The sequence below is a fragment of the Gobio gobio genome (genome assembly GCF_949357685.1).
Source record: "Gobio gobio genome assembly, chromosome: 25".
Lineage (NCBI taxonomy): Eukaryota > Metazoa > Chordata > Actinopteri > Cypriniformes > Gobionidae > Gobio > Gobio gobio.
In genome coordinates this window covers 25638017-25649643 of record NC_137121.1, presented here as the reverse complement: position 1 = coordinate 25649643, position 11627 = coordinate 25638017, and the positions used below count along the sequence as shown (strand labels likewise).

Sequence of the window (11627 nt, the reverse complement as noted above, 5' to 3'; positions counted from 1 at the left end):
ATGAAGTCCCTCCTTCAGAAACACGTAACGAGTTCCGAGTTCTGATTCCGGTTCCCGTGTTGTGATTGGACAGCAGCTTAGCACCCGTTGCCCGGAAAGGTCACGCCTCTTACCATAACGGGGAGATGAACGCGCTCAATGATCTCTAAGTACAGCGTCCCTGAAAAAGCTAAACAAAGGTGATTTGACTCCGGGATGAAAATAACAGCGTCTCGACGACATGGTGACAAACACACTATACAAACACAACCGAACCGAACCGAACGCAACACTTCCTCTTCTCCACGCGGGAGCAACAAGACCACGCCCCCTTTTTCGCATATTCTTGTGGGCGGAGGTTAGTCGACAAACTGCTCTACTGACGTAATTAAAGCAGGATGTACAGGGATGTAGTCCAAACCGGCCGTTTGCTGTAGGCTTTGAAAGGGAACTTCTGTTAAATAAAATATCTCGCTTGGCATTGAACTTTGAGCTTTATAATTTTACAGGTATTATTTATGCTCTAACAGCAACATTACACACTAACTAAAGTTTGAAAAATGGGATCACGAAGAACAGGACCTTTAATAGGTTGCAAAATGTCATGTGGTGTGACTTGCCAAAAACATATTAACGAATAATTCATATTTGTTAAAAAAAAGAAAATGTGAAAATGTTAGAAAATGTGGGCATTATTGCACTCAAAAATTATTTTGAGCTTGTAGTCGAGTGTGTAGAGGCGAGGTTTACTAAATGAATGGAGAAAGTCTGTCCATTTCACTGGAAGATCCAGTTAAATTTAGATTTTTGAAAAGACAAAGTGTTTAAAAAGTTCAACGTACATGGATGAATCATTCACAATAAGATCCCTGACATGCATTTACAAAATATATAGCGTGGATTTATTTCATCCTTGAAGCCTGATTTATGCAAATTACCACATAATTGTTTCATCCCTCAGCAAGTTTATAAAGAATGCAATGTTTAGAGATTAGAGACCTGACAATATAAAGCACAAAATTACACAACAACTGATGAATTAAGCAACTTTTATTAAATTAGATCTTTATAAAACAGTGCAGAGTCCTATTATCGGCTTTGCTGATCGCAAGTCTCTTTAAAGCATGTCTACCACACTTAAAAGTTGTCAAGAAAATGGAAAGCCAAACGACGCCTGCAAAGACCCTACATCAACGTTCAGTCCCTTATTCATCATCATCAGCAGAAGAAGAATCACACTCATTCTTTGCTGGCATGGTTGAGGTCAAATGAGCAACTGCATAACGTGCTGCAATGAAAACATGAGTTATATTTGTAACAATGCGCACATTTTGCTTCCGCAAAAATTGAGGTAATCCTAATAACGCTGCAATGTATCTTCAAAACGGTTCCTTTAGAGTGATACTTTTGGTCTTAGACTTCACATGGAATGCATTACGAGCTACAAATGTAAAGGAGTTATTTTCGCTTACATTAGGTATGCTACACTCTAGATTTACTTATCTAAACAAATGAGCTCACTATCGTCTATGAACAAAAAATAAATGAAACGTTTGACATTGTAGACATGATTTATGAACCATGTGACTACTTGGATATCATCACTTCAGGTTTTATAGGTTGCCTTAAATCGGCTTGGTTTGTAAAAGGAACGCCCCGTTCAAAACAGATAACGGCCGAAGCGAACCCGACAACATGGAGATCAATACGGAAAGAAATTTGCATAGAATGTCATTTATTTCCAAGTAGCAGTTACCGAACAATAACACTCTTTGTTCATATAATCCTGGACTGTCACGATTAATCGATCACATTTGCAAGGAGGAGGCCGTTTCATCGGTTTTATTATTCCGATAAACATTGACCTAAATTCACAACAGAGAAAAATACCGCAGTTAATTCATTCTCTGCATAAACCTCTTTGAGGGGAAAGTGTGCATTGCGTGGGATGACGTTCAGAGTTCGAGCATGGTTCTGGTAGAGGGCCTGACTGTGGGGTAAGGTCATGCTGTTAAGGTGTATGGTTCAGCAACCAGCAAAAGTTATCAATGGGTTAAGCCTTGGTCACATGAAATCCTCGTAGTCCTGTGCATAGCCGCCATCAAACTCTCCGTAGTCTGCCAGATCATCTTTCAGCTTGGCTTTAAAACCTCCCGCTGGTACAACTCCCTTCTTTTTCTTTTTACCTTTGTTTGCCTATTGAATAAATAAAAAAAATACATATGTAAAATATTTAGGACCAAAATAATAATGATATTAAAGTAATAAATAAATTATATATACAGGGCAAATGCAGAACTGAGCTCTCTTTCACGTCTTCTTGCGCTTGAACAGACAGATTCAAACAAAATGATGTCAAAATTATGGCCTGTCTTGCCAAGTATCCTGGTAAACATAGTCAGTTACGTCTTAAGTGAAGGCAAACAGTTGAGAAAGGAAACTCATGTGTATCAGTATATTGGATCCGTGCAGCTCTTAAAGTGACAGCAGCCTAATATTCCTGCTGCTGTCTGTGTTTTTTATGTTAATCAAACAACAATCACTAATTTCTCTAAATATAACTTTAATAAAGATTTCTCATGGCTGGTTAAAAAAAAAAGTTTAAAACGTTAAAAATATTTAACGCGGCATCCTTTGGCTAGCGTTACATTATTGGTCACATTCTTATTAATGCAAATGCTTTTAAACCATTCAAGCGTGACAAGACTAAAGAGAACATGCTGTCTGTGAATGTCCTGACGCACAGAAAGACGCGCGGCAGTATCGAGTTCTTTCACGCTTGATCAAACAATAACAGAATTATGCCAAAATGCCCATTTGTTGAGTATTCTCATAAGAGCAGTCTTAAATTAGTTAAATTGCATCTTAAATGAACTGAGAAAATCAGATCCACATCACTTTCAGCAGCGGCAGATCTTAAAGTGACCGCAGACTAAGGCCCCGTCCACACGGAGACGCGTTTAGTTGTATACGTAAAACTTTTGTACCGTATCAGCGTTTCGTCCACACGGATCCGGCGTTTTGAGAGCATGAACCGATATTTTTTTTAAACTGGGTCCCAGAGTGGATAAATCTGAAAACGACACCCTTGCGTTTTTGTGTGTACAGCCAATCCGTATATTTTGTGAAACGGTGATGTCATCACACCACGTCCCACACGGGAAAGGCTAGAAAGACAACAACTACGTGCACTGGGCATGCGCACATTAATATTGCGTCATTTAATTACTGTATTTGCATTATTGTGAGGGTAGGTTTAGGGTTGGGGTAGGCGTTAAAGGTCCCATGGCATGGCATTTTTCTATTATTTTATAGTGTTTTCTGAGGTGTACTTATATTATTAGTATGATTTTTACATCATAAAATGTCATAATTTAGAAATAAAAGGCATTTTTTCTATACTGCTGTTTGCCCTGTGGCTGAATGCCCTGCTTCAAGAGGCGTGTCTGCTGTGAGACTTCAGTAAAAACGCCCACTGTTGTGATTGGCTGACATCTTTGCATTTTAAATGAGCAGAGGGGGCGTGGTTTAACGAGGCACGAGCAGGCACGAGTCTGCCAGAGAGACGGATGGACCTGTGTTCACTTCTCATCAGTTCTCTCAGCACGTCTCAGTTCAGGGTGAACTGTTGTAGTTACAAGAATATACTTCAGGTTATTAGTTTATTTCTAGTCGGAGGGGCTGTCACTCATGTCAGAAAGTTAGTAACTTTAGTAAATTATGGATCAGCGCTGACTCGAGACGCGAACCGTTTAGAACGATTCAGTCCGATTTGGTGAACTGGTTCGGTTCACTAAAAAGAACCGATTCAAAAGAATGATTCGTTCGCGAACCGGACATCACGGAGACGAAGCGATTGCAATGCTAACAAAGTTATTTATAGTAACTACTGAGTTATGAGAGCGCTGTCTGTCAGCGCGAGTTTATTGTGTTTGTATTTGAGAGTTCTGAATAAACACGAGTCCCAGTCACACCGAGTCCTCTTCATCATTATTCTACCAACTTTGTAACACATGCAATGTACCATTACAGCGAGATGAACGAGTTAGTAAGTGTTGAGTATAGCATTATTTCTAGATATGTTCCAATCATATGAATAGCGTCATTGACGCGCATTGAGTAACGTTACACAGCGCAAACAAAGACACAACAGCAGTAATCGAATGTTATCCAGTTTATTGTGGGGAAAGCTGGCTAGCCTAGCCCAGATATGCTCACGCTTACCCCCCTTCTCCTTAATCTCACGCTGCGTTTGGTGCCTCCGCTGTGGGCTAGATGCAGTACTGGGGGTCGGGGATGTTGAAGGCCGAGCTTCGGCGTGTGTGAAGTTTATCTCTAAAGATGTGACTGCTGATGTTAAACGGAAAAGACTGTATGCACATTTTAGAACAGATAGACGCGACAAGGACGTACAAAAACACTGACTCACAAGATAGAAAACACGAAAACACTGTTCTGTCTGGAGAGAGAGAAGCCGCTGCGTGTCCACAAATAATAAATAATAAGCTACACATAAGAAATCAATGATCACAGATCAGAAGGAACTGAAGAAAGACTTCTGTTTTCATTTGTACATCCAAACACTGAGAAACTGCCAGTGTTCACTCGTTCACAAGTAACGTTAATGATCTCTCCAGCGTTTGCATGGGCGTGGCAGATTCTCTGGGCGGAGGAAAGGGAGGAAACCGTTCCTGCTTGGACGTCAAACCAGGAGACTTCAGGATTGGCTAGTCTGGCCTGTCATTTTCTCAAAGGCAGAGACAGACAGCCAGAACTCGGGTTTACACCGATCAACATTTCTATCCACTTGGGGACAATATTCAGGCTAGGGGAACTCATATTAATGTTGAAATACCTCATAAAATGAAAATTTCATGCCATGGGACCTTTAATAAAACACAATCGGGTAAGTAGCAAATGTATTTATTGTTATTTTATCGTGAGATTTTGCCTCACTTCCTATCATTGCTGTATCCCTTCTAGCCACAACTCTTCTTCTCTGCTTTTAGTGTATTTCTGGAGCAGAATTACAGCGCCACATACTGGTCTGGCATGTACACTACATCGTTTTGAGTCTGTTTCAGTGCTCTCGTGTGTACGCAGATATTTATTGAAATGAGGGGAAAAAAGATTGGATAGGGAAAGCTCTGGCTTCATGTGGACGGGGCCTAATAAACCAGTTTCTGTGACGTCTGTCATTAATGTTCATCAAAGAACAAAGGTAACAGAAAATTGTAGTTTTAATAAGGATTTATCTATATTTCATTTATTATTCATGCAGTGCAGACTGTTTGATAACTTTATTCAATTTCTGTATATGTCTAACAGGTATGAAGGCCACAGGTAAATATAACATTTATAATAATGGGTTTGTGCAATTTTTTTAAAGTTAATTTAAATTAAAAGTTATTTTTTTAAAGCCTAATAAATGTTGAAATTGATAGCTTTCAATTATACTGTAATGCTGAATGCCTATTATTGTTTTTGTTTTTTTTAAATCAGTGACCGTATCAATGTCAGTAATATTAATATTAATTCATAAAAAGATGCCATTACAACAAATATACCATCTTTAAGTTGTTTCTACATTAATAACTGGAAAATTATTACAATATAAAAATATTAAAAACTCACGTTTTTAATCACGATTAACTAGAGAAAAATGTGATTAATTCATTCATATATATAAGTTTTGTTATTTTTAATGTGATAATATGTAAAACTAAAAGTTTAAAGGTGTATGCTTAGTAGGTGTTGCTTTGTGGCAAACAAGCACTTTTAATTAAAAAAAGACATGAATTTACCACATATACACTCCCTAATATATGGACAAAAGTAGGGAGTCACAAAGTCGAAAAAAAATAAATAAATAAAAATATTTTCTATGTTTTTTTTCTATGTGACTAAATTGCCCAGAAAACAAGTAAAGAGCGCCTACATTTAATAAGAGCGGAATATTTAAAATGTCCCTATAAAAATTTGTAGTTGTTTGCCCATTACTGTTGTTAATAAAAGTTAATTTTATCTGCATATCAATACATAAACCTTTGTTTGACTAGATTATTCTGAACTCGCTCATCAAGCACCGCACCAAGCCACTCCACCCTGCCCACCACCACAAGTAAATTCTCAACATATGGGAAACACTGCAAAATTGACTGTTTTTGTTCTGTTTCAGCAGCAAAAATTGTTCCAAGATCACAGAAGAACCATAGCACATCTCACAGCAACACTCAGCCATGTTTCATTACTTTCATTTTTCTGTGAATAACCGATTTACTTGTCCGATGGACAAGCACATGAAAAGGCTTAATGTCGAGCCCTGAATGATGCAAGTGTCTGATGATATATAAAGCCACAATAACTTTGCTAACTGTGTTTATTGTTAAAAGAATGTTTTTTCCATTTCTTAAAAGTAGCGGATTTGACAGCGAGTGTGTTTGTGCATATACACAAACAAAATAATAACAGCATTTTACATTAAAAGATAAAAAAAATAAAAAATAAAATGTACATAGTTTAGTTTATGTCTGGAATTAAATGGATTTCATACCTTTTCTTGCCTCTGCTTTTCACTCAGTAACGCTGTCAGTGAGGTGCTAATTTTCTTCAAGTCGTCAACTTCCACTGCAAAACCCATTGGAATCATACGTGATTTACATTGAGAATGAATGAATAACTATCAAAAAGGAGGCATACTTACATGATAGACACAGGTCCCTAAACAGCGTCTCTAAAAAGCTGGAATAGTGTATAGACTTCTCATAGGGAGATATTTTTTCTTTTAGCAACCGCTCAAACTCTGTGAAGTCTTCTTTTGAAGAGGGACTCATCGCATCGATTCCTGTAACATTATTCGATACTACACCTACAAAAGAGAATAAAAGTTAAACATTCAAAATGTACAAATGTGGATATGGATATATTGAAAGCACTTACCAAATGCCTCTTTTGCTAGTTCTAAGTCTGAATCCTCCTGTAGTTTTTGCACTCTAAGTTCTTCTGCCTGCTCCTCTTCTGGTGTGAGTTCTGTGCTGTTTGTTGACGACTCTAACTGTTGAAAAATTACAGTTATGCTTAGTGAAAGTCTTCATATATCCTTCAATCTCACTTATACTATTAATAAAGGTATGAATTAATAAAATATATATACACATTTATATACACTACTGTTAAAAAGTTTGGGGTCACTAAGATTTTTTTATGTTTATATTTATTAGATAAAATATTGTGAAATATTTCAATTTAAAATTATAGTTTTATTATGTCAGCACCATTACTCCAGTCTTCAGTGTCACATGATCCTTCAGAAATCATTCTAATATGAGGATTTGCTGCTCAAGAAATATTTCTTAATATTATCAATGTTGAAGACGATTGTGCCGCTTCATATTTTTGTGAAAATAGTGATTTTTTTTTCTCAAGGATTCTTTGATGAATAGAAAGTTCAAAAGAACACCATTTATTTGAAATATAAATGTTTTGAAACAGTATAAATGTTTTTATTGTCACTTGATGAATAAACATATTAATTATAAACTAAATTGTACTTACCTCAGACTTTTGAACAGTAGCGTATGTGTGTAAAAAAAAATGAAATATGGGACTTTTACAAAATGCCGTAAATAAAAAAGCTCTCGAGGGTGTCAATATGTAAATTAAATATTAAACAAATGTGAACATGTAATACATAACTTTTAATGAAAAATATTAAACGAAACAGCCATGCCTGAACGTACTTGTTTTTTTAGCTCCTCTTGTTTTTTTCTTTGTAAATTCTCCTTTTCTTTTATCTTTTCACTGAGTTTCTTCTTTTCTGGTGGTTTAGCCTCAGCCTCTATAAGTGAAAAAATACACAATTGAACCTCAAAGTTTAACTTTACAACTTATAACTGCTTTGAAGAACGTGCATGCAAATATGTGCATAAAGTTCAAGCAGTTTTAAACATTTTTGTAATTTTATCATTAAGAAATCGAGAAAATCAATCACAGGAGTACACAAGTCGACTGCTATAAACCATTACAAGAGGTGAAGACACATACATACAATATATAATTCCATCCGAAATGTTGACAGACAGTAATACCAATTTATGTATTTCATATCACTGTAACGTTACCTGACTTTTTTTCCTCCTCCTTTTCTTCCTCTTCTTCATCATCCCAATTATCCTACATGAACAAAAAACACAAATTAAAATGGCTCATAGTGGTAGGTAGCATAAAATAAAAAGATTAGCTGGAAATCTTTACTTCCACATTCATAAAATCTATCCTCTTATGAAGGCTGACTAACGTTACTTTGAGATGTATGATGATCATGTGAGATAAGCAACAGATGACAGTGATGTTCTGCTGTACAGTAACGTTATATGAATTACTAACTAAGCAAAGACATACATTTAACATGTAATTAGTTCATATAATTAATATCATTTCACTGTGTAACGATTGTCTATGTCTTTAAGCAGGTGTAAGCCCATGCTAATACTAACTGGACACATTTAGACTCATCACTCACCACGCTATTTTTGACACTTGAGTTAGCAAGAGTAGCTAGCTAGAGTTACCTGACTGTAACTTATAAATGTTTCATTGTTAAGAGAAATAAACACAACCATGGTTAGTGAACGACAAACAAAGCATTCGTTACTAACTTTCACGTCGTCTTCTTCATCCTCGCCCTCCCATTTATCGTGAACTGCCGCCTGTTTGATGGGCTCATCGGGCTCGAAACTATCGGCCTCTGGAAAATAGCAGCGTTTAGACAGGTTACTAAATGACAGCCGTGCCTTATTGCGACACTTTATTCGAGAAAACGTATTAATAGGAATTCGTGCGAACAGAAAAGAAAAATAACGGTGAAGTTTACACAAATTCTCACCCCACGAATCGACGTCCGCCATGATGTCAGTGTCGCTGAGGGGAAAAATGAGGGACTAGTGAAGCTGCTGAACACACTGCGCGCGAAGACTTCCAGACATTTCAAAATAAAAGGCCATTTTTAGTCCGTGTGTATCAGCTTTGAGGCCATCTATATGCTAAATGTACTCATAAAGGTTGACAAAATAACTGTTTGAAGATGTATACACATTTAAAGTTTACAGTCTCTTGCAAATAGAAAAAGGAAAACAATATTGATGACTCATCCTGCACTATGAGTGATTTTGTCCAATCAAATTCTCACTAGTCTAGAAAACACCTCCCCCTACAACCAACTAGTTGCGGTCAGAAATATCATTGTTTGGCAAATGAGGACGAAAGATATCCCCATTCATATAGGTTTATTTTCTCATGCAGATTCGCCACATTGACCAACAGAAAGCTGCTTAGTTTTAGTGACTTTTTATGTGAGCCCTTTAATAATTTGAGGGAACAACCATTTGTAGTGGTGTCTGAAGTAGGGGACATCATTGAGGGTGCGTTCCATTCGACAGGGTCCCTACACACTGTTCACTGCTCCCTACTCCCTGAGCACGGTAGATCAGTTGAAGTGGACTTCGCTGACAATAATCGCTCATTTGGAACGCCCTGCAACGTCATCAAAGAAAAGCAAAGAAGGGGTCGCGCAGATTATATAACATACATTAATATTGTAATGTACTTTACTTTCAAATTTAAAACCATATAATACGCATATACATTTACAAAACACACAGTATCTACAAATATAATCAAAACATTGTCTATTAGTTTTATTCGTTTACAAGTTACCTGTAATGACTATAAACAGATTTGAAGCTGCACCTGTCATTCAATATGAAAATACATTTTGATTTGGTTAAATATGTGTAAATGTATTCTTAATCAATGATCTTTGTAGCGGTCTCATCTCGTGCGCTTTCTTTCCCAAGCGCAGTTGCATAGTAAACATTCCTGAGGTAAATAAAGTAAAATATAAAAAATGACAGCCCTCAGCTGCTTCTCAACACTTTTAACGTATTTGATATTCATAAATATAATATGCGAATGTAACAGTTATTGCCATAACCATTCATAAATACTCTAGTTTGTATAATAATAAATATTCAAATGCAAAACTCCTCCATCGCAGAGCTGTTTAAAAACGGGGCTGCTCCGTTCAGACAGGTGACGCGACACGCAATGACAGTTGGGTGATTTTCACTCTCCACTTCCTGTGAAGTGATGTATCGATGTTTCCTTCTTCCCTACGCCGTTCGCAGTACCCTTCGAACTGAACATGTTCGCTCCCTTTGGATTGGAATCACACTTAAGATGGCGGAATACCCTCTGAAGTCCACTTCGCAGTCCACTTACGGTCGAATGGAACGCACCCTGAGAGTACTTGTTCAATCCCATAATGCACTGCGATAACAAGTATACACTCAACGGCTAGCAGAATGCCCAGCACTTTGAGGGTCATGGCAAATTAATTCCTGCATCTCGCCAGAGAGATGCTGACTATATTAGTGAACTAAAGTAGGGGATAATGAATAGAGGGTATGCACATGACGTCACCGTTGGCTGGAGTGACTGCGGTTACACCCACTGAGTGGCAAAAAGACAACACTGGTTTTCAGCATGAATGCTGCAAAAAACACACAAAACACTGCTAAAATGGGCAAGAGCTTTGAGATTGACTGTACAAATAGAACTGACAATAAATCTGAGGTATTTTTTAACAGACTGCCAAAAGCTACAGAAAAAATAAGCAAAATGAATCGCTACAATTCCCAGAAACTGGACTACAGGCAACAAAACGTGGATTTGCAGTTATAATTTTGTGCCAATATGTTGGATTTTGGGGTAAAAATCATACCCTATAAATTGTATTGTTATATATTGTATTGACAACTCATCAATTAAATATTTACCAGCTTATATTCTGCATAAATTGGATGTTTTTATAAGTGGATAAGTGATCACCTACCTATATTGTATTTACATAAAGCGTTCACAAAGTTCACAAAAATTTGATTTATGAATTTCCCCAAAAATCATGCACATATAAATGTCAGGAAACATAATTCCTGGCTGCATGTCAATATCCATGGCTCATGGATCTTTGGTAAGTTGTAAGGATCACTGTTGAGTCCAAATTTTTAGTTTAAACTGATCATTTTTAATATTTTTGCAGTTTCCCCAATTAAATCCATTCATGCAGCAGCTCTTTTACTACTCAGTCCAGCTGAGGGGGCGTGTTCCGGTGGAAAAGTGACGTCAATGCATACCCTTTATGGAGCGTTTTCAGATTCATGGCATTGATTTACAATAGCAGTGATGAAGCTAAAGTCAATTGTCAATCCTCTATATATGTCCCGCTCAACCTTCCTGTAACAATAAGACAACAGCTCTGATTTTAAAAACTTTATGGGGTCTTTAATAGTTTTTTATGTGCAACGGACATAAGAGCTATGCATGTAAACCTCACTCCCCTGGTTTCAAGAGGTGCACTAGCGGCTAGCGGCTGGCAGCTAGCTTTAGTGTCCTTGTTAGCTTGGAGACCTGGAGACCCCAATCCTGCTCAGCGGGTAGAGTAGGATCGGTTACATTTGCAAAGGAAATTATTGTGATTTTACAGTTCTTAACATATCTGGATTCTTTGATGATCTGTATTAACTATTTAACTATTATTAACTATTAACATACTACGACTGTATCTGAAATTGTGCTATTCCCTTTATTAC

At 37.1% G+C, this 11627-nt stretch overlaps 1 protein-coding gene across 2 annotated transcripts; it reads right to left on the bottom strand.

Annotated features, from left to right (window-relative positions):
• Nucleotides 1-1014: 1014 nt before the first annotated feature.
• On the bottom strand, nt 1015-8947 carry eif3ja (eukaryotic translation initiation factor 3, subunit Ja). 2 transcript variants are annotated; one of them, XM_079809436.1, is made up of 9 exons: nt 8864-8947; nt 8637-8725; nt 8100-8151; nt 7719-7816; nt 6919-7033; nt 6683-6847; nt 6533-6606; nt 2263-2304; nt 1015-2175 (listed from the first exon to the last, which is right to left on the bottom strand). In XM_079809436.1, exons 1-8 carry the CDS (start codon nt 8883-8885, stop codon nt 2290-2292), a joined length of 630 nt encoding a protein of 209 aa, XP_079665562.1. In that variant the 5' UTR covers nt 8886-8947; the 3' UTR covers nt 1015-2175; nt 2263-2289. The 2 variants fall into 2 exon arrangements, with proteins under 2 accessions (XP_079665562.1, XP_079665561.1); XM_079809435.1 differs by lacking the exon at nt 2263-2304.
• Between the last annotated feature and the right edge of the window lie 2680 nt (nt 8948-11627).